The sequence below is a fragment of the Cyprinodon tularosa genome, unplaced genomic scaffold (assembly GCF_016077235.1).
Source record: "Cyprinodon tularosa strain WSP-4 unplaced genomic scaffold, ASM1607723v1 ctg87, whole genome shotgun sequence".
NCBI lineage: Eukaryota > Metazoa > Chordata > Actinopteri > Cyprinodontiformes > Cyprinodontidae > Cyprinodon > Cyprinodon tularosa.
Window position 1 is genome coordinate 2,606,089 of NW_024039640.1, and position 24,590 is coordinate 2,630,678.

General features: G+C 38.0%; 1 protein-coding gene across 1 annotated transcript in view; it reads right to left on the reverse strand.

The window, feature by feature from the left end:
- Window positions 1–587: 587 nt before the first annotated feature.
- Window positions 588–24,590, reverse strand: part of dpf1 (D4, zinc and double PHD fingers family 1) — a 73,596-nt gene continuing 49,593 nt past the window's right edge. The window contains exons 8-11 of the mRNA XM_038273399.1: window positions 19,470–19,589; window positions 8,930–9,042; window positions 3,959–4,040; window positions 588–3,059 (exon numbers count right to left, since the gene is read on the reverse strand). Of these exons, the coding sequence (XP_038129327.1) occupies window positions 2,989–3,059; window positions 3,959–4,040; window positions 8,930–9,042; window positions 19,470–19,589 (386 nt within the window). The 3' untranslated portion in view covers window positions 588–2,988. The remainder of the gene's footprint in view (window positions 3,060–3,958; window positions 4,041–8,929; window positions 9,043–19,469; window positions 19,590–24,590) is intronic.

Below are 24,590 nucleotides of genomic sequence, written 5' to 3' on the forward strand. Positions count from 1 at the left end.
GTAAACCTGCCTTGTTTAAAACAGACCCCAGGGTGAGATGAAGGGGCATAAACAGACGTACCGTATGCTCAATCTGCTGGCAGTACCATGGAAATAACAGACAGAAAGTCAGATGGCGACAATTAACATGACTGCTTAACAGAGCCTGGGCGTCCTGCAATGCCTTGCAGTTATGTAACGGCTCAGCATGGTTAATGAGCAACCAATAATAAATTAATCAATAATCTGGTCTCAATGCAAATCTAAGTTACAGGCCATCTTCACCAAAGCCTCCAACCAAATTTTCAGCTCCTAACAAACGCCAACAGGGACACAGCTTCAAGCTAAGAAAATTTTCAATTAAATAAATAAAAAATTCACCTGTATAAAAACTTTTCATTGGAATGATTTAGCACTTTAAAATGCTATTTACCTTGTAAAAGCAAGCCTCTGCAGCTTTAGTTCCCTCTTTAGTGAACTCGAACACCTCTGCAAGAAGGTGCTAATTAGCTTAGCCCATTACATCCTTGTTAACCCCTTCACACATCTGCAGTATTGTACCTCCATTGGTATTTTGAATACACTCAAAGGGTATTTCTACTTACAAACAAAAATTATACGCCAGCAGGACACGGTAATCTTTCAGAAAACAGTAGTACAGTATGCAACCACGGTCAGCTACTGCGGCATGAATTTTAAAATGTCAAACAAGGTGACCACGCCACTTTAAGTTTGAATGAGTCTCCATGAGTATATGGAAACAATATATATCACTGCATAGGAGCGCTGTAACAAAATTTCCTCAGAGGCTGTAATAAACGTATATACTTGCATTGCAAAGAATCTTGACTGGCATTAAACTTTATGGGGAAAAAAAAACACATCATATGTCATCCAAAACTTTGGTTAAAATTTGACTTTATGCGTTATGATTGAAAGATCAACCATGCATTTAAAATTTGGCTGGCTTGAAGTTGAAAGTGATGCCTTTGATCTTACATACAAATATATTTGGTCATCAATTGGCTCAGCATATCTTCTATAATTTCTTTGCTCATTCAGTTAATACTTTGCTAACCTGTTATTAACCTGGCAGCAGATTACCCTAATCCAACATAGTCACGTCCATTACTCTTTAAATATATAAGTCCATGTCTAAATCCAGGGCTTCCTTGAATTCCATTTGTAGTCACTTGTATTTACTTATTACATTTGAGCCAACAGGGATATTTTGATGAGATCAGTTGATCACCTGTTCTGTGAACCCATGGATGAATGTATATGAGTTCATGAACACTGGATAAATGTGACGCCAGTGTGAGACGCTTCGAGTTTTTGATATGACTGATTTGTATGAAAATTCTGTGTAGTTACACTCAGTCCATTAAAAGACTCTTTGTGTTGAATAAACCCAGTTATGTTGCTTTGGCCTTTTAAAGCTTTAAAACTATGTATCACAGATTATAAATGGGACTTTTCCTGTGTTTACTTTGCATTATGTGCCAGACTGGTCAAATAAAAGATATCGTAAACATACTGGATTCTTTTAACAAGAGTTTTTTCTTTTCATTTTACCAGAGACTTTAGACCTAACACTTACAATGGGACTTGTATCTCAGCCAGCCTGTCTATATGGTTCATTCCTCAGTTCTCCTTAATTCATTTGAATTAATGACTACCATTTGTCCTCCTTAACTGGTAACTTGTAACTGGCCACAGTCTTTAAACTGCTCAAAGAAACTCACAGACAGACACAGGCACAAACAGAGCTTTAAACTCACAACAGGTGGCTAAAGAGTTTGTATCACAAACACGTTATTGCGAATTAAGTGTGCTTCCTTTTCCATTTCAATTAAAAGTTTCATTAAAAAAAAGAATCAAAATAACAACATGCAAATGAACACATACAAATAAAAGGAATCATAGAAAACATTTTTTAGGCCTCTGCATGAGCTCTGCATTACCCACACACCAGTCCTACATTCTGAAATCATAGACAACACACATCAAGCACCAGAAGTTTTACAGTTTTCACACTGGCTTCACAGTCAGGGTTTCAAAAGAGTTCAGACTGAATGCAGATCAGATACAGGCTTGCAATGGATGCTAACCCAAAACTGTTATCTTTCAAATACAGTCTGATCTGATCAAAAAAAAAAAAGAAAAAAACCCTTCTATCCAGGCGTTGTAACCATGCACTAAAAACCTCCAGTGTCAATCTCCAAAACGCACCATTAAACTGTAGGAACCCCATGCATGGAGAGAAGAAAGGGTGAGGTCATCGGTGGTCTGAGTTCCTGACCGGATGCTCCTTATTTACCATTGAGATGAGTCTTTTTTATCTTTGTGTGGTTCAAAAATCAGTTTTAATTCTGTACAATTCCTGCCCCTGTTGAAAGGGACATCCAGACAAACACCAGAGGAGAGTTCAGCATCTCTGCAGCTCTGCCGCACACAAAGGAAGGCAGAGAGAAGAAAATAAAATTTTGGTTAAATGTACATTTCACAGTTGGGGAAACACTGAAGACGGACTGCTCCATGGTTCTCCACTGCCTTGTCCTCTCTCGAGCACGTCGCCATCGTATTAATTCTTACTCACTACTTGACAGAGTCACAGCTGAAGATCATTAGGGCTCATCTGAGGGCCCTTATGAGGGTTCCTGTGGATTAGTTCGCCTCAGAAGTGCCCTTGGCGGGCTGAAGTGTGTGTCTTGCTGGCAAACTTATTGCCGAATGATGAATTCCTCTGCTGAGACGAAGGAGGGGGAGGCAGAAGTTAGGGTCAAGCACAAAAGGGAATAACAGGAACAAAAGAGGACGGAGTACGGCTTGCCGCTGGAGAGACGTTCAAGAGCAGGAGCAGCGCTGTGGCTAATCTGCACGCTCCAAAGGTCACAGGGACAGATTGAGGAGAGAGCGCCAACAAGTAGATCAGTGGAACGGGGAGAGGTGGAGGTGCTGAAGAACACGGGAGGAATGACGGCGGTTTGGGAGAGGGCGACGGGCAGATTAAGTGAGGGTGATGTAGGCTGAGGCCTTCTCCTTTAGTTGTCTCAAGCACAGATGACAGCTCCAGCTCCCTGTAAGACACAAAGATCAGGAACATCACAGATCTGAAGTTCAATCACTGCTATCATAAAGCCTGCTGGATTAATCTGTAGTTTCACACAGAGAGCTGAGCAGCGCTGTAAATTAAAGCTCGGTGAAGAAACACCACATGCTGTGTCCGTAGTTTGTAGATGCAGGGGATTTCACAAGTAGCTTGGTCTGCAGCCTGCCTCTAGATCTTGTGACATTTATTCATCACCTGGCATCCCAGGCGAAGATGTTGAGAGCAGTAAGCACAGCGGGGATGGTACAGCGTACACCATGTAGAGTAAGTTTACTATCCCTGAGTGTTCACCTCAAAGGAGAGGCTGGCTTTCAGGACACATTGCTGGTAAATCAAAAGTGTGTGGTTGTGTGTGGGCTGAGCTTGACACTGTTACCAAGCGTTAAACACAAGTGGAACCGCTACTGTGTCTTCAGCCACTTTTACCATGGAAACAAGTTATCTTTCCACAACTGATTTCCATGACAACACCATCAAACATCCTGAGGCAGCCATCTTATATGAAAAAATGACAGCTAGATTTAAATAGATGTTCCTGCACAATTAATGGGATCGTAAAGGCAGTGCCAACTCTCTCTCTCTCTCTTGCAGATTACAATGTTCCAGCAAAGACTTATAGCCTCTTTTCACTGCATATGAAGTCTGAGACAAAAACTAAAAACATGTATATATATATATATATATATATATATAAATAAATATGTCCTGAGAGTAAAGAAAAGATAAGGTGCCTACACTGATGCTCAGATATTCCCAGATGGTGGTTCTGGTCGGTGTAGTGTGACCACACCCAGGCGCCCCTGAACTTCTCGAAGCATTAACACACAACTACAAGTTAGTATTAATGAACCAACTGTTAGTACGTACCCTCTGGTGGTTCAGACATGGGAGGGCTCAGACAGTACATATGGTAGCCTCTGTCACAATCGTCACAGAACAGCAGCTGGTCCTGCAACACAAACGAAAAACAGACTTCAACAATAGTGAACAAGATGAACGACTCTGAACATACAACTATGGATTCAGAAACAAACAGATTTATTGCAGCAGGGTTTATTTGGGAATTGCACATTGTAGCAAACATTGGTAAAAGATATGAGTTGAAAATTACTGTGTTTGCATGTTAATGCCCTTCTTTTTTATGTTTTTTATATCTTCAATAAATGCCTTGGTGAGTGGATTGGGATTAAATGCGGGAGCAGCACCCTCAGCAGTGACAGACGTTGACAAATTTGTTATCCTATGAGAGTTTTAAGACAATAACTAGTAACATTTTAAAAAAGTGTTTCAGTGAAACGAAAATAATGGATACCTGAAGTCAGAAGTATGTGGCAGAAATAATATAGTTTTAACTGTGAATGGCAGGTAATTTAGGATTTATTTTACAAATATATAATAATGCTAAGGTTCACCAGGAACAGGGATGACCAAAGCCTTGAGAGGAGTGTTAAGCTATTCCATCAAAGAGTTTACTTGAATATTAAAAGGAGAGGAGTGAGGCTTGAGTGCTGCCCGTGTCCTCACTAAGACTAAGAAAGTAGAGCACATCACCCCCCAGTTCTAAAGTCCTTACACTGGCTCCCTGTGTCTCAGAGAATAGACTTTAAAATACTTCTGTTAGTCTATAAATCTCTGAATGGCTTAGCACCTAAATACATCACAGACTTGCTATCAGTGTATCAACCCTCCAGACCACTCAGGTCTTCTGGCTCCAGCCTGCTCTGCATACCTAGAACCAGAACTAAACATGGAGAAGCAGCATTTAGCTCCTATGCTCCACTTATCTGCAACAAACTTCCAGAAAACTGTAAAAGTGCGGAAAGCCTGAGTTCCTTTAAATCAAGACTAAAAACACATTTGTTTAGGATTGCCTTCGACTGTTCTAGTTAAACAGTTCAACTAAAACATCATTAGTTTAACTTTTTTATTTTCTTTAGTCTACCTTTTGTTAATATTCTTTTTTGTTTTTTGCATTTTTTATTTTATTTTTTTTCCTACCTGCTTTGATTCTGTTTTATTTTCCTGTATTTTAATCATGTAAAGCACTTTGCATTGTCTTTGTACTGAATTGTGCTATACCAATAAATTTGCCTTGCCTTGGAGTCAACCCATAAAGAGTCCTACATATCAGCTACAAGTGGCTCATTCCTCCTGTCAGGGCACTTCAGAACCAGGAAACACAAATTCAGACTGTTGATCAGTGATCCAAACCTCTCTTTTCAGAAGAAGCTTGTTTTTCATTTGGAAATCAAGGTTCAAGAATCTATAAGGAGAATAAAGGAAAACAGAGTGCGTTGCTAGAACTCCAGTTTGAAGATTCAACCATTACAATTCATTTGGGTTGCCATCTCATCTACTGGTGTTAGTTCACTAGGTTTTCTGGAGACCACAGTCAATGCATCCATCTACCAGGAAATCATAGAGCACTTTATGCTTCCTACCACTGACAAGATTTAAGAAGACAAAGGTTCCCAAAGCTGGGTGAATGACCATACGTAGTGCTGCTGGGCTTGATGGATCAGCAAAAGAGCTTTCATCTTCACCCCCAATATGTGAAGAGGAAGATGAAAGACAGCAATCCCAACAAGACAGATATGTCAAAGCAACACCGTAGCAGATCGCCCTCCATGCTACACAGCATTGATGCAGTAACAAAGGCATCAGTCATGGGAACAATGAGCTGGATAAACGTTCAATTTTCAGAGGTAATTTGAAAAAATGATTGATGGCAACATTGAATACTGTTAAACTGTAAAATATACAATAACATTTAAAATAATTTAAAAGAGGTAGCTTTATTATTTAAAAAGGATTACAGCTTATTTTGTTGCAATATTGTTCAGTTCAGTGGACGTTTTCTTTGTTCGACTGACAAAAATGTTTGTTTGGAGGGGCATGAAGAACTTCCTTTAAATTAAAGGGGGATCTAACAATAAAAAAATGGGAACTACCCTGCTCTATAAATAAACCCCCCTTGCCTAATTTCCAATACACTGAAATGTGGGGTTTTCATTATCTGTAAGCTTTAATCATTACCTTTAAAAGCTAGAAATATTCTAATCCAAATAATTTATGTGTTTTGGTGCTGAAAATAGTGACAAAAATCAGGACTGTTTCACAATAATCAAATACTACTAGATGATTAATTGGCTAAAAATAATTACACAGACTGATTGGCGCCCCCTTCATCATTTAGTTTTATAATAGTCTTGTTTAAATCTTTTAATCTTCTCTTTCCACATTCAGTCTTTTAAGAGATAACAACCTAGCTACCCTAATTCAATTAAATTCAGTTTATTTATATAGCACCAATTCACATGACATGATATCTAAAGGCAGTTTACAGCTCACCAGATCATACAATCAATTGATTCAAAGTTTTCTATCTAAGGAAAACCAGTTGATTGCATCGACTCATTGACTTGAAGGCAATCTCTGACACTAAGCATGCTTGTAGATACAGTGGAGAGGAAAAACTCCCTTTTAACAGGAAGAAACCTCCAGCAGAACAAGACTCAGTGTGAGCGGCCATCTGCCGAGGCCGACTGGGGATCAAGCCGTAACACCAGATTATGCTACGGAAAACTGGCTCGCCTCGGCCCTTCACTCATAAGGCTGCAATCTTCTTTAACATAGGAGACAGGCTCACTGAGTTTCCTGTGGTTTTAGCTTAGGCTCAGCTGAGCCCACAGTCCCAATCTGGGCTATAATGGGCATAATAGGAGACTCAAGAGGGGCCCATTAATGAGGGAAAATCACCCGAAAGCCTGACAGGATAAGGCTAAAATCTGAGCTGATAGCCTCCAAAGTTTGGAGGAGAATATAATTTAAATAGAAGAATATCACATAAGTTTTAATTTTACTAAGGGAAAAAATAACATTTAAAGAATAGACAGGAGCACCATAGCTATTGTGAAACATGGAGTGGAAATTATTTCTTGCAGCTGTAAAATAGTTTGGAGCAAAGTCTTCATAAAACCAAGGGATCCTGTTTATGTCAAATGGTTCAGCCTCTCCTCTTCCATTGGTCATGGAGCTTTTAACACGGTTATAACTCACTTAAAAACACTTAATAATGACAAAAACAAAACAAAAAAACTCTGGACTCTATGCACCCATGATCATTAATGGACCTAGTTCTTAATATTTTAAACATCTATGGAAAAGTCTGAAAATTACTCAAAACTTGATTCCAAAGACAGCCTGAGAAGTTTGACCTACAAGAGAGGAACAAACTACATGATATTAATAGCAGAAATTTCATTGAGACCTGCAGATCAGAGTCAGCACCATGAAGTAATTTAAGGTTACCATTTGCTTTAGTCCATGACATTTACATTTGTCTTCTTTAATAAAAAATAAATAAAAATACTGGATTAATAAACAAAAAGCTACATGATTTTCTTTAGAAATTGGATTGGATAAATCTTAAGGGATGCAATTAAGCTACTCAGAGTATCCAGTTATTTTGGAAATGTTTTTTTGGCTTTCTGTGCTAACTTGTTTTAGAAAACACCAAGAAATTTGTCCACGTCTGTACTGCTGCATGAGTCAAAAGATAATAAGATGTTCAATATTAGACACTACTAAGGGTGCATCTCGATAAATTAGAAAATATATCAATATATCTCATAAAGAGAATCATATCATATTTAAGTTTTAATTAAGAATAAGGAAAGAAAGTCCTAAATTCAGCTTCAGAATATCAACTGCAACCAATAAAAGAAGCTTTCTGCTGCAGAAGTGATTGGTCTAATACAAACATGGGAAGACTGCTACCTTGACAGCTGTTAAGCTAAAGATGCAGGCTTTTCGCAGATTGATGTGTCCTTAGAAATTTAGGATCATGAGAAAGTTAAATAAAATCAAAAAATTGCACAAGCAACAGAAATGCTGTGTCCTTGAGAAGATTGTAAAGTAGATTGTTTGAGAGTTAAGGAAGATTCCCATTATATGGACTGCAGTGGGACTTCAGCACTTACTACACATCTATACCCTGAACATGGGCTACTGCGGTCCTTGTTTAAAGTCCTGTTTTGGACGGAGGTAAATTTTAAATTTTTATTTAAAAATCAAAGTCTCAGAGAAGAGTTATGAGAGAGAATTCATGTTTATGAGGACTTGAGTGAAGCTCCCGCAGTCAATCATGAATTGGAGAACCATGTGGTGTCGGTCCATTTGGGTTTATCAAAGTCCAAATTTTGAAACACCTTAATTCTCCTTTTGCTGACGAGCTTTAGAGAGATGCTGGTTTTATTTTCTTGCAGCACTTGTTAATTGCCTCAACCTACAAAAACAGCTGCTTTGGTGATCATGGTATCACTAAGCTTGATTGGAGCAAACTGACCTGCCCTGAACTCTACACGGAAAATTTGGAGAACCCTCAGGAGGTAGAGGAGAGATGGTTAAGCTAACAAATGACTTAAAGGCAAGAAAGAAACCAAGACTCTCCTCACCTGAGCCACAAGCTAAGGTGGCTGCAGCTCTGGATCAATACAACAACCAATTAAAAGGAGCACCAACAAAGAACTGGGAGCGTACACTTAATCCTTTCTCATTGATTTTAGGTAATATTATAACTTTTCAATAAATCAAATGTAGGTTGACTTTAGGCTGAAAGCACTATGATAAAAAAGGGAAATAAATGCTTGAAATATATCCCTCAACATGTAATGAATCTTCACTTTTTGATAAAAAATATAAAAAACGTCAAACATTTAAATTTATCGAGATGCACCTGCGCATTGATTGGGTGTGTGTGTGTGTGCGTGTGTATATGTGCATGTGTGCAGCCACGTATGTTTGGAGTAAACATGTAGCATGGTGCAGGGATCCTACGTCATTCTCAGAGGTGCCACACAGGCTGCAGGACTTGCACTCGATGCACTGCCAGCGATATGTCCTCACCGCAGCCGTCATGTTCACTGTGAACTGCAGACAGGACGGGTGGCCTGGGCGCACACACACACACACACCCACACACAAACACAACACATGTACACAAGCAGATGGCCACACAGTATTTTCTGTCATTTCTTCTGTGTTTTGAGGACAGTAATTCACAATCTATATTATTGATCCGTGTAAAAGCTTGTTTGTGTCATGCTTGGGAAAGTACGTACAATGTGTTTGGCTATGGATAAGATATGTGTGATAACGGGATGGGCAGCATTTAAGTTAGAAGAAATACATCCAGAAAATTACAGAATCATTTAAGTCAGCAGAAGTAATTAAAGGAGAAGTTCGGTTTTTAACACTTTTAGCCCATTTTCTATAGTGTCCAGGATGAAATCGAATGATCGACACCAAAATTTTGACAATTGGTCCTGTCTCTGGTTTTTGGCTCATTTAGAATCCACCCCTGGCTGCTTTAGAATGGCTTCCATAGAGCATGTCTGATAATGTCCTTAAAACAACCTTAAACGTTCTTTTTTTTAAATATGCTACTCACCGGGTCGTCAGCGCTGTTCAATGACGTTCCAAAAAAAGTTTCGTGAAGAAAAAACGTTCCTGTAGTGTTTTATTTAGCATTTTGTAAATCCCATTGAGTTCTGTTGGAATAGTCAATATTCCCCTGCCACCGGAAACGGAAATGGGGCCTGTTTACACAGTTGTAGTCTTTTCGCTTCACTCTGTGTACTCTGACGTCGAGGTGCTAACGTCTCTGTTAAACACTTTAAAAAACTCTGAAAATGGAATACGAAAGGTGGATTCTTGATTCTCGACGTCGGAGTACACAGAGTGAAGCGAAAAGACTACAACTGTGTAAACAGGCCCCATTTCCGTTTCCGGTGGCAGGGGAATATTGACTATTCCTACAGAACTCAATGGGATTTACAAAATGCTAAATAAAACACTACAGCAGTGGCGGCCGGCCCATAGGGGGCGCTGGGGCACCGCCCTCCCTGATAAGAAGAGAGAAACGTAAAATATATTTTTAGAAATTAACTCATAAATGTCAGTTTTACTCTCTAGACTGTGAACCTATAAGCAAAACAAATTATATAAACTACATTTCCCTACCTACTGTCATTCATTTGTGGATTTCCACAGACAGACTCCTACCGTCTCTGTTCTGGGGGCGCTGATCAGACTGACCCACATTTGCAGAGAATCTGTCAATCATGTACTATTGCTAGGTGAATTTAATGGCCAATCAGCGTCTCGGAACTTTATGGTATTGGGGCGCTGAAAATACTGCGCTTTAACAGGCTTCTGAACCCAAGCGCAGGTGCAGACAATGAGAGGGAAGATGGCGAATGTAACGACCGAGATGCAGCTTCCACCAAATTCGGTGAGATCCTTATTTATCTACCCGTTTGCCAGAAGAACATCCCTGTTGTAGGATATGAACATTTCCTGTCATGGTTATTGTGACTTTGACGAATCCACCTCGTCACTTAAAACAACCTCTCTAACTTTGCGCGCCACACACACATTCCTGTTATACTGTGCTTGTGAGGACCAATACACTCGCGCTGAGCCCAGTAGCTCCATGAACTTAAAACACACAAGCTGTTCCTGGTTACCTGCTGGCGTATTGAGGGTGCACACTTAATTTTTCAGTGGGGTTAGCCGTGTGTGTGTGTGTGTGTGGGTGTGTGGGGGGTGTGTGTGTGGGTGAGTGTGTGTGGGTGTGTACGTGTTTATGCTACGGGGACTTGTCATCTTCAGTCTGGCTGCGTCTTTGCTGGGTTCAAACCCAGTTTGGTGTAATTGAATAAGTCAATGAATCTGTGTAAAGGAATTAAGTTGTAAAAATTATTTGTTTTTGTACATCAATTGTTTGTGGAGGTAATATGTGGACAAAACTGATTTATGAGAAGAAATCAGAAATAAGAGAGCCTGAGGGTAGGGGCTTAAACTATTTAATGAGGGGGAAGAAAAGCGGCAATTTTTGTTTTCTGTTTCTTTGTTACATTGCTGGTAACTGGAGGGAGGCTGAGGCCCAGAGTATCTTGTACATGTTTAGTTTCTTTTGCACCCTGTTTTAAGTTTTTGAGCACAATAAATCACCAACACCGGTAACCCGACTGAGCCTGGATTCTTGGACGCCAAAGAACCCCGTCACAGTGACCCAAATCATCACTGTTACTGTTATTATATAGTAAATGAAATCATTACTGTTAAATTGTTTGTATTGTCCAATTGTTTATTTGAATTCTTATTCCGGATTAGTTGGAGACATACACTAGGCTATATCAGCCCCACCAAAAATATTTTTCACCAGCCTACACTGCACTACAGGAACGTTTTTTCTTTACGAAACTTTTTTTGGAACGTCATTGAACAGCGCTGACGACCCGGTGAGTAGCATATTTAAAAAAAAAGAACGTTTAAGGTTGTTGTAAGGACATTATCGGACGTGCACAATGGAAGCCATTCTGAAGCAGCCAGGGGTGGATTCTAAATGAGCCAAAAAGCAGAGACAGGACCAATTGTCAAAATTTTGGTGTCGATCATTCGATTTCATCCTGGACACTACAGAAAATGGGCTAAAAGTGTTAAAAACCGAACTTCTCCTTTAAACCATTTTATTATTATTTAAATGTTAAACTACCTTTTCCTTTTATAGTAAATGTAAGAAAAATTATAATATTGTGAAAATTTTCAATAATTTGTTATATTGTATAAATTAATTACATATTTGCTGAACTATTTCAAGGATTTATGTACTGTAAATTAGATATCTGTGACTTACAGATAACAAATACCCAACCTTTAATTGTCTTGTTTTAGGAGTAATACTACTAATTCCATTGGCAAATCATCTTATTTATGTACTCAAATTAAGGGCAAGTACACTCAATTTGAGAATTATTTTACTTAATTCTATATGGTTTTTGCAGTGTAGACCCTAATCAGCTAATGAAGTCAAAACTCCTGGAAAAGTTTCATGAACCTCATAATGGTGTCTCACTGTGGTAGAAGCTGGTTGTTCTCAAAGAGCTGCATCTCGGTACATTCAAAAAAAAGTTTAGTGGAAGTAAAAAGTACTCAGGTAAAAGTTGCACCAACACAATTTTATGGGGATTGTTTGGAAAAAAAATCTATCCAAGAATTTTGGGGAGCTTCACATGACTAAATCTGGAGTCCCTAAGCAAGGATAAATCCTAAATATGGGCTGAAAACTGGACTTCCTTCTGACTACCAGACACACTATAGAAAAAGAAAAGTAAAGTCAAATAGTAGTTTAAATGCCTCCTTTTAAAAGAAACGTGCATTTCGTTTGGAAATCAAGGCCCCACACTGGAAAAACAATCTACAAATAAGTAAAAATGTCTTAAATTACGTGTATTTACCCTTACTTTGAGTAGGTAAATTAGATAGTTTGCCAATGGAATGAATATTCTTACTCTTAAAATAAGATAATTAGATAATATGCACTTGGAATAAGACAATGCAATTGTGTTTTCTTATTTTATGTGTAAATTGTCTTGTTCCATTGGCAACATGTCTCTTTTACCTCCTAAATCCAAGAAAAAATCACTTGTTTTAAGAAAAAATGACTTGTCTAGATTTTGATTTTTTTCCAGTGCAGAGTTGAGGGAGTCCATGTCTCATGCTGGTGTTGGTGTTGGTCCAATGAGCTTTTTGGAGTCCATAGTCTGCAAACCTATATATCAGAGATGATTGTATCTCTTCATGTTTCTGTTGCTGAAAAGCTGAATGGAGATGCTTATTTTATATTCCAGCAGGACTGCATTGGGATGCAAATTGGCCAGACCCGAACCCCTTAAGAGTCTATGAGTTGTTGTCAGGAGGAGAATAAATGACACCAGGCCCAACAGGGCAGATACCCTGAAGGCAGCTTTTAAAGCAGCCTGGGCCTCTATTCCACCTTAGCTGTTGCTGTTCAGGATAGTTGATTATCTGTAAGCCATAATGATCAAATCTAAATAAAAAGAACAGTTATACTTTCTAAACTTTGTGACATAACATTGAAATTTTCACAATATTTTAATCTGTTTTGAATGTATCTGTTTTTGTTGTTTTTTGGTAACTACAATAAACAGACGTGGACAAATTAGTCGGCACCCCTGGGAAACAGATGCAAAAACACTTTAAAACCAATTCATCTTTCACAGAAGAAAAAAACTGCAGCTTTAAATATCAGCGCTTTCACTGAGAGGAAAAGATAAACCAAACCTAAGAATGAATATGGTTTTGACCAAATAACACAGCACATCTATTGGCAACCCTAAAAATGCCTTTCAAATAAATTAAGCTTCATTATTTTTCTATTCATACTGTATTATTTTATATTCAACAGAGTTTTTGGAAATTCTCATTAGTTTCTCTAAAATGTGACCCAAAAACAGAAATTTTTTAATAAAAGATATGCATGTTGTTTATTTCTTTTTTTCTTATTGAAGGCAACTTAAAATTAAGAAAACAAATGGCTTGTTTAATTGAGGTATTTGCAACAGATATTACCAAAAGTCAAAGTTTTAAATGGTAAATTTAGTAGATGTGCATCAGAGCTCTTTTCTTATATGAGAACATCTCTTAGGTGCCCCATGCAGCCATGTAGCTTCTTTCTCATTATACCAGGTGTGTATTTCCATTCTCAGATTTAACTAAGCCTAAAAACACACCCAGGGGTGAGTCTGCATCTGGGATGTTGTTCAGTTCCAGGAAAACAGAGCTGATGTACACTTTGGAAAATTCCCAAATGCACATTTTATAAACCCACCGCTTCAGCCTCGGTTGACCTCTGCCATTTGGTTTTTGCAAATATCAGACTTTACGATCTTGGCATATTCCTCAGTTTCATCAGTGCTAAAACAATCTGACCTAAAACATCAGAGAAAATTGTATTTTTTAACTGAGTGAATTTATATTGATATGTAAAATGAATATAAACATTTTCTTTATTTCAAAGATTTTAACCCCTTTACTACAATCCTCCTAATTTGCCATCATGGAACTGGGACTTAAACTGAAACCCTTTACTTTTGGACTTTTTTTTTTCTTTAGTCCAACTGCTTTTAATGTTCTTTCTTGTTTCTGCGTCTTTTTTTATTTTTAATTTTTTCTTCTACTTGCTCTGATTTTATTTTCCTATATTTTAATCATGTAAAGCACTTTGCATTTTCTTTGTACTGAATTGTGCTATACAAATAAATTTGCCTTGCCTTGCCTAAAGTTATGCTTTACAGAAAAAAACACTCCATGGGGTTTAGTGTTACAAATATTTTTCGTCTTTTTGTTCTGGCATCCGTTTCGGCCCACATTAATACCATGGCTAATGCATTAATGCATTCAACAGCCATGCCTTGAAATCAAGTTAAGCGCATGCATTGCTGCTCCTTCTATCTGCTATTCATTGTTAGTGCACTGAAGAAAAAAAATAATGCAACCTTTTTTGGCATTTACTTAATCATATTTAGATACTTTAACACAATTGTTTCGTGTTAGCAGGGTAGGACATGAAACAATTGTTTTAAAGTATCTCAATATGATTAAATAAATGCTAAAAGGGGTTGGATTATTTTTTTCATTGTGTTTGTGTCATTTGTTAATAACTGTATCTTTTTGTATCAGATAAGGCATGTGCAACATTTGCCATCATTGTGTCTTTTTTTCACTTAAATAGAGAAAAAAACAGTAAAGTTTTTTTGTTTTGTTTTTTTTAAACTGTATCGGTCGATCTCTTTTTACAGTACAACATTACATCAATATAAGGGGGAAAAAGTGGCACAATCCTCACTGTGAAGCATGTTAGAGGAGCTATGGTGCTGTGGGCCTGTTTAAAAGAAGCCAATCAAGGCATTAGGAAGTCTTTAAAACACTAGGGCACTTTTATAGCGATGCACCGATCCAGTTTTTTCCAATTCAGTCTAATACCGATACCTTGGCTGAGTGTATCTGCATATATCCCATAATAATCTGATTCAACTGAACTATATATTTTGCCATTTGACTGAAGGATTTGGCCCAGATATAAACGTTGTTAAAAAAAGGTAATATATTAACTCTATTATTTATTAACAAATAAGTAGCAAAATAAACAAATAACAGTTCTTTGTAAAGTGCACTGGATTGGATGTCCGATATCAAATCTCCAATATCTGATTGACTTTATTAGTCAATATTGGAGCCAATATCTGATCCAGGTATCTGATTAGTGCGTCTCTACATCTTATAAAAAAAAATAAAAAAATCTGGTAGCTTTTTCCATTTAATAAAATACAGAATAGGAGACGATGGCTGAATGTGGCTGTTTAGATTTTTTTAAATAAAGGGGTATCGGTAACTGCAACTCCAGGGATTTTATGAAAAAAATTATGGCATATTTCTCCCTACTCAATAAATTTCCATTTAGGTTTGCTTTTCTAGATGCCTCTGTGTGAAATTACACTCTTGCAATAAAAAATAAATTTTCTTTAAAGCTTCTTACACGTTATTGCCAGGGGTGCCAATAAATGTGTCCAGGACTGTAGATAGAGGTTCATGATAAAGATAAAGATTTACTGTAACTTTTCAAGCTTTAGTCTCTTTAACCGTCAGTGTTGGTGGGAACAAACAGAAAGGGACCATACCAAAGTTTTTTTTGTTGTTGTTTTTTTCCATTAGCCCATTCACTACAGCTCACAAAAGTGATGTTTGTTCAGTTTTCTTTTTTATTTTACATAATAACAAAATGATGAAAAGAATAACTATATATGTATCCATACAGTACATGCAGTCATGGTAGATCGATACAAAAGTTCTGCACCAATTACACAACATTGGTTGGTTTTACATGCAACCAAAATGTACAATAACTCTCAAAAGCAAAACAAGGTTGACGATGGAAAAAGTAACACAATCATTTAATAAAGAAAACCTTTAGTCATGAGCAAACGGAGACCATCACTCTCACAGATGACAGTAAACTTATGTAACAGTTATTATATAAAATGACAATTAGGGAAACGTATTATACAAGGTTGTTCACAGATGGCTTCTCTCTGGATTTATTTATGTAAAGTGGTTTAAAAATATTTTATCCTGGAACTGGAGAGCAGGATTCAGGTTTTTTAAGAGTTGCTGCAGGTCCTAAGCACCATTTGTTTAAAGCAACAAGAAGCTCATAAGTCTACTACTTTATATCAACACATGAAGCCGGGAGTTTTTTTTAATTGTTATTGTTTCCTTTAAACTGCATTATTATGTCTTCATTTTCACATCGATTTGGATAAAAGTTTCCACCAAATACACATACCTAAGCATGAAAGGTGAAACCTGAAATTATTCATACCCCTCAGGGATTTGGAGGATATACAAAAGCAGCTCAATCATAAGGGGTTTTTTTTTCTGATAGGAAATTAGATTTGCTTATCAAAAAAAAAAAGGGGGGGGGGGGGTAATTGTAAAAGGAGTAGCAATTAAAAAAAAAAAAGTTCAGTTTAAATTACCACTTTAAATTGATAATATATTTATGCATTTCAGTTTTAAAAAATCCTTTCTATAAAATATTGCTTGCATGTTTTAACTGGTATGTACGGAGCCCCTAAAGGGACATGGAGGGAAAAAATAAACTTTTGCGAGATCCCGCAATACTTTTGCGAGATTATGCAAAACTATTGCGGGATCTCGCAAAAGTTTTTTTTTCCCCTCCATGTCCCTTTAGAGGCTCCGTAGGTATGCTACTCTCACCCTAATCTTTCTATTACTGTAGGTTTAAGTCGGAACTTTTGCTGAACCAAACATTAACAGAACCAAAAATTTCAATATAACGTTAAACCTAAAACTTCTAGTAGTATGAATAATTTTTGGCTTTACTGTATACGTAACTGATGTTGAAATCCCCTGAGCTGAAATAAGGTTACAGAACAATAAATAAAGTGATGAGTATAAACAATCACCTCATACTATATGAGCTGCTCTGTTTTCATTTGCTCTTTCCTCCCAGACACTCATTCCTTCCCAATAAACATAACAAGCTGGCAGTGACTGGATAAGTATTTGAATTTATTGATAACTGTATAATTTGTATTTTGATATTGTAGAGCATGCTCACTTATATGCATTAAACAACAACAACAAAATCCTTTAAAAAAACAAATAGCTTTCATGCAATCTGATTTTCACACTGTAGGTTATCCGTGACATATAAGTCCATGAATTTTATTTGAAGGGCTCAAATACAAATAAAAAAACAACAAAAAAGAAACAATGGCATGGTCCTTTTATCTTTAAAGGGATAGTTCAGATTTCTTGTGTTGAGGTTTCATAAGTTTATTTAGCCATAATAATTCCCCCAGTAGCAGACATCAATATGTAGAAAAGTATTCAGAGCAAGTAGATACTTTACTATAAATAACAGGATATAACTTATCTACCTATTTCTAAGACATTTTTGTTAACTTTGTTGCTGTTTTACAGTGAAATAACTGCAGTGTTGCTAAGCTAAAGCTAAGTTATTGGAAGGTGGGCGCAGTATTAATCCACCAAACAGCTATAAGTCCTACAATCACACAAAAAATATAATCAGTCAGAGTTACAGCACGTTGGCAATTATTGATACATCCCACTTCCTTAATCGACATAAGCGTAGGGCTGGGCAATAAAAATAAAAAAATCAAATTTTTGATTTTTTTCCCCCAACTAAATATGATTGTTTGATTTTTTTTTTTTTCTAATTGAAGTTTCATAGTAAAAAAATATAAACGACATATTACTTTCAAAACCTAGCTTTTATTTTTATATCCCTTCTGGGGACTTATTTTAAAGGGGAACACATTTGAAGCTACAAAAAAATGCTGCGAAACAATCCATGTTTCAGAGCAAACAATTAATATATTACACACTCAGTGCTTGCCGCTATTGGTATTACACAGTTAGCTAGTTTTAGGTTATAAGTAGTAGAGCAAATAGTGATGCAATAATGTCACTGAGCATAGTGAAAAAAATCTTTCTTTATAAACAAATATTTCGAATAAATAGACAGTTAGCCAAGTTTAGCGACGAACGTGTGTTGTTTAGCTGAGATAGAGATGACGGGCTAATAAAGATCTCTTGTTGAAGTGAAGATAATATCAACATAAAAAGTGTTGTATTGGGCAAATATGTTTTTTTTTTACTTTGAGGATTGTTTGGCTGCTTAAATCAGCAAAGAACAGATTATCTGCTTGATTATCTTCTAGCCTTCGACCACTCTGTGGTATTAATCTTCTACAAACATAATGGCCGTGTCCGTGTGTCCGGAAAATTAGTGATCATCCATGGTTACTAGGCGAACTGATATATCCCAGCATGCTTTGCAGGGAGAACTATCCTTGTAAAGCATTATGGGATTTGTTATCACGGTGACAAATAGCAAAGATGGTGCAGGCACCGTCCAGGGAGGCGGAGTCATGTGAACAATGGTCAGTTAACTGAGTTAACTATAAAGTCCACTATACTGTATAATCCTTGCTCTATATAATGATTGAGGGATCTAGGGATTAGGGTGGACGTTTGAACATGGCCCTGTGTCACACCTATGGGACACAAGGCTGAAAAATATATCCCTATATATACCTCTCATATCAGTTAAGGTTGGTAATTTTTGAGTTCTTTTTCCCCCTTTTTGAAATGAGAACCCATAACAAAAAGCCTGAAACTAAACTGTAACCCTAACCCTATTTAAACATAGCCACTAACCTTTAAAACAGTCCAGTCCTACTACCGGTCTTGCTTAGTTTGACAATAAGAGAGTAAAACGCTAAATTAAAGTTAACAAAATTTTACCAGACATATTTTTACTATTGTTGCGCAGATGCCATTTGACCCGATACCGATACCAAAGCAATATCATCTGTTTGAAATTGATGTGTGTGTGTATATATGAAGAACTGCATACTACTTGGATGTAAAATAATTGCCATCATGGCTTTGTCAAGCTGCTGCCTACCTTTGTGAAGCAAAAAAAAGACTAATACAAAGTGAATCCAGTAGAACCTTTAATGCCTACCTGGAATGGGTCACAATGGTTGAATAAACTTTTGGCTCTCAAAATGGCATCGTGCCCTAATTGTTGGTACTCCCCAATACAGATACTACCATTTTAGTGCTGGATCCGGGCCCCGCCTGATACTGGTATTAGTATCCGTGCAACACTATGTTTTACATTGATATTTTTCAGGCGTCTATCACAATATATATTGATATGGATTTATTGCCCAGCCCAAAGACATCTCTGTAAGACAGGGAACGATTGCTCATAAAAACTTCATAGAACCTCACTTTTAAAATTCAGAACTAACCCTTTAAGTTTGGTCAAAATGGCTAATACTTATACTTTTTTTAAAACACAAATGGTGTACTTTGAAAATGAAAAATCTCCAAACTGTGGGTCATCAGATGGCTGCCTTCCTCCTGCCAATCATTCCCTTCTGCGGTGTCCTACCTGAGCGTCCACAGTCCGCACAGGAGATAAGGTCTTCAGGACACCCCGTCTTCTTTGAGCCTCCGAGGCAAAAGTCGCAGTAGCCGTTGGCGATCACCGAGCCGTCCGGTGCTTTCTTAGCTGAAAGAAGAACATGAAAAAACAGGTACTTTAGGTTAACTGCTCTCCGGAGTAAAAGTGGGTGAAGAGTAAACTGAAAACTCATAAGTCAGAGTTATGAAGTGTTGTCCTGGGATGGGGACCCAGTGTCAGTCTCTTGACAGTAAGAGGGATTGAAAACTGTTGAAAAACTAAGAGGTCCACAAAGCAGCCATCACCGAGATGTGACGAAGAGTACCGTGGAGTATCACTAAAGGAGTGTGATTACACACAAAATGCTGAGATGTAAGACAAAGGAGAAGAAAAGAGACAAGTCACTAAGCCCCTGTTGTCCCTGTTGTCTCGTTATGTTTCCTTTAAAAAAACATCAGGCTGCGCCGGAGCCAGGGACTCGACAAGCCCAAACTCATGAAGGAGGCAGGGGCTCCAGGTAAATAATGCTGGGAGAAAAGAAAAAGATGAGTAAGAAACTTAAGACAGAACAGAAAGCTGATAGGACTGAGTGTACTTGTTCCTGACGGAAAGATGAAGGGACAGACCTGACATCACACTGAGCAAAGGGAACAAGTGCTCAGTGTGGCGCCGTTTCATAATAATTATTACCAAGTGAGAGATTCCCCCTGCCTGCCGGAGAGCTGCGTACGTACAGTACGTGGGCATATCTGTGTGTATCTGTTCCACATGTAACCCCAACCATCTTCCAGCCTGTCTCTCTGAAGCTGGTTGCATAATCCCTTTAATGGAGGCCATCACTGCACTCTGCTGTGTACGTAGGCTTTCTTCTCTAAGATGTAGCATTGCGTACTGGCCCTTCAATGGTGAGTCACCAAGCAGGATGGAACCAAAATATTTCACAATTCACAGATGAACACTAAAATACTCGCAGTGCCTTGCAAATGAATGCATACCCCTTGAACTTCCTCACTTTTTGCTGAGTTAGAGCCAGAAACTTCAATGTTACTGATCCGCCGGATTCAGTACTTTGTTGAAGCTTTTGCTGCAGTAAGAGCTCCAAGTCTTTAGGGACTTGAACAACAAGATGTTTTAAAAAAACATCTCAAAATCAGACGGATGGATTGCAATGTGGATATCAATATTAAAGCCGTGCCACAGACTCACACAGACACCTTTAAGTCTGAAAACGAAGCCTCTATTTCTGCCAATCTTCCTCATCGCCTGTATTACGTTTAAAGCTTTGAACATTGTTTTATTGAGTTTTCACAGCTTTAAAGGTGTCATGGAATGCAAAACTGAGTTTACGCTGTCATAGGTGAATAACAATAGTTCAGTGGGTGATATGGACGTACAGAGATGTTCGAACCCTAACAACACCTCCTTTCTCTGCAATTCTCACAATTCTAAACTTTCACCATAAAATGGGAGAATTCAAAAGAAGCCCCGAATTGACATCAATTCGGGGATGTTGTGGCCCAAGAACATAAATAGAGATAGATGTAAGACACCAGTTTAGCTGTTGCAGGTTGCATGGAGAACGGGGAAATTTTCAGTCTTCCCAAGGATCCAAAGACTCGATAGGTATGGATTATTTTTGTCTATCAGAAGATCCCTGCAAAGTTTAATGCTCAGCTGCTCATTTGGTCTAAGCATTTTACCAAAGAAAAGCTTTCAAAATCTTGGACATTTCAAAGCAGGATTTTCCAAACTTCTTTTATTGAAAAGAGGGGCTGTTCTGACCGTAAGGTCATCACAACCGCAAGCTGTAAGTATTATTTTAATTCATTAATTTTATTATTGGCCACCACGCCATTATTTTGGCCTGCTGGGCCGCTGACTAGACTGGACCAGGCATTTGAACCGGGGGTTCCCTGACCAGCTCTGAGCTGACGATTCGGTTCTGCTGCACTGTAGTCGACCAAAATCTCGGACGATTTTGAAATTCCCCCAAGACATTTTTTTAGGTATAAAAAGTAGGACATGTCCGAGAAAAAGAGGATGTCTGGTCACCCTACCATATCAGCAATTTGATGTTTCAGTGAGTTTCAGTGCTTGTTGCTATGACGCGTCTTTGCTCAGCAGCTTCGCTCATTGTAAACCAACCAATCAGTGCACATCAGTGCTCATTTAAATATTCATGAGCATAGCATAAAAGGAAGAAAACCTGTCATTTCATTCTAGGGCTTTGAACCAGGCTTGCATTAGAGTTCATGGAACAGCAAATATGCCATTTTCAACCCAACCAATGTTACACACCCTATTCAGCACCAAATACCTTATATAATCATTCTATGGCCCCATTAAACTTCTCCACAGCTTTCTTCCTGACCTGTTTGCTGTATTTCTTAGTCTTTATTACTAAAGCCTAACTAACAAACTGAAGCCTTCACATGGCACCTACTTAAAATTAACCCTTTGACCGCCTGGCCAATTAAATCGTTAACGAGTTTCTATACAAAATGGAAGTTGGGGGTTGAGAAGGCAGTTAAAGGGTTAAAATAAACAGTGGATTCTAAAACCCTAATTTGTTTATTCTGAAGCAATCCACCCATCATTCCATCTTTTGCTTGTTGTCTCTGGCAGTGTTTGGACCATTAGCAGGAAAAACATTGGACAACTCGACCCAACAGTAATGTTAGGTTGAGCTGGAGTGTCTGTAGAGAATATTTTAACTCTATAGAGAAAATCCTCAAGGCCAGGAATCGAACCAAGAACCTACAACCATCCCCACTGTGCAGCCCAAAAGTCAAATGCACACCACACAGACGTAAATACTGAAAGTACTGAAAGCTATGTAATGTGTTGCTTTGATTAAGGTTATGCACAACAACCTGAAGGCCTATTGTTAAAAAATCTCAATAGAGTGCATTGAATTTGATTGTTGTCACGAGGCTAATATGCAAAAATGTAAAAGTACATGAATTATTTCTACAATGCAGAAAACTCCTTAAGATTTCTTGCAGGAAACTTAAGGAGTTGCAGAGTCCAATATCAGTTGCATCTGTATAAATCTATATTTTAGGTTTATACAAAATATACCTTGAATCATTTTGTTCTTCTAGATCACACTTAAATATCCCAAATTATCGTTTTAAATTTCAGTGCTGAATATTTTATAGTTTTGAACACAACCCAGGCCTTCAGTTTACCCTCTTCAGCCTCTTTCAGATCCGTTTGTATAATCTGAAGGTAAAGGATCATGTCAGCTGTGTGTCTAAATGAGCGCCCGGGTGCTTGTCTCTAATAAATCTCTGACAACATGTCACCAGTCCCTGCTCTATACAGTCACACTAATGGATAGGCAACCATTGGTGTTTGTTTGTCATACCCTCTGCTTCCCCCAGAGATATCCCATGTTTCTTGTCAACACATATATAAAAATGGTGCTGTCCAAACTTTTCTCTGGGTTTTTTTTTTTTTTTTTATCATTAGCCGATTCAGCTGCAATATAGAGGCCGAAATAAATAGGAAGCAAAGTTATGATGCTCTTCCAGATTTGCAGCTGCGGCTTCTCTCTAAAACAAACAGACACTGGATCCGGTCAAAAAGCCATTTTTATAAAAGGTTCCTCCCTGAGTGAAATGACCTATAAATATTAAAGTGATAGCCATGATAAGTGCTGTTCAAATTTCCCAAATGCTGAGGAAATGAGCTCCAGTGCTCGCTTTATTATCTGATTCAGCAATACATTCACTGTCCAATGTGAAAGGAGAAAGAACATTTCTATCCCACAATCCTTTGCAGCTGCAGCAGTTAAATTATATTTTTTATGTTTTAAATCTGTTGTTTTTTTGTCTTTCACAGGAGCAACATCTGGACTTATTTTCTGTTAAGCTGTGTAACCGTCCTGTGGCCTGAGCTACTATAGTTCCATGAACAGCTTCATGTTCTCCTCTAGATCAGGGATGTCAAACTGGTTCCAGAAAGGGCCGTGTGGCTGCAGGTTTTCTTTCCAACCAAGCAATAGCACACCAGACTCCAGTCATTTTATCAAGTGAGTCCTGTCTTAACATGATGACTTGGTGAGATGACTCGAGTCTGGTGTGCTACTGTATTGCTTGGTTGGAAAGAAAACCTGCAGCCACACGGCCCTTTCTGGCACTAGTTTAACACCCCTGCTCTACTGTAGATGATCCACTAGGTCCTGGCTGTCAGTGGTCGACTCTAGTCTCATAAACAAAGCTATAGACTTAGCTTTTTACCTGCTTTGTCAAGCAGAGCCACTACTGCCACTAAACTTTGTCTTTTCTCTTCTGTTGTAAGTTGCCCTGAGAGAGTTGTCATTTGGCGCTAAATTGCTAAATCTGATTTGAACTGAAACTACTGTCAGAACACTGCTTCTGTGCTTTCTAAGTGTCTGCAGCCTCGATTTAAAACCCCAGTCAGCTTTTCCAGAAGGCTGTTCACACAGATCCCTGTTTTGGAGATTCCTTATACATGATAATTTTTTTCTCTCCACAGTCGCTACATGCATTCCTGGTATGATGGACTGCTGCAAAGTAAATAGTGACAGTGTACAGGCAATGTAACCTGGGAGGATTACATTCTGCCTTAATTAATGCAATCTGTTAAGTTTCAGTATGTAGAAATGTTTGATCAATCTGAATGCTAATCTACACTTAAAAAGTGTCTTTATGATTCCATTTAATAAACTTTTTTATTGAAAATGTTTGTGAGACAATATATGCTGTCATATGGCTCTACATAAATAAACAGAGAAAATAAAATACAATTTTAAATAGTCAGATTATTTAGGGCTGATGTTAATGAATATGAACACTGATATCTGGGGCACCAAATTATAATTACCTATTTCTATATTCCTTTCTTCACTCACAAGAACATTTCACCCAAATTTTAAGATTTTTGCAAGTTATTTACTTAACAAATTCTCTTAAAGCTACAGTGTGCAATTTTCAGCGACATCTAACGTCCAGACTGCAGACCGCAGCAACATGAACATCTCCCCCCCACTGCTTCTGCCCCCCAACAGTACGGCGAGCGTTACGGGACAAAATGTCTTCCACAACGTCCGCATCACCTACCTTCTCAAGTGATGAGGTTTGT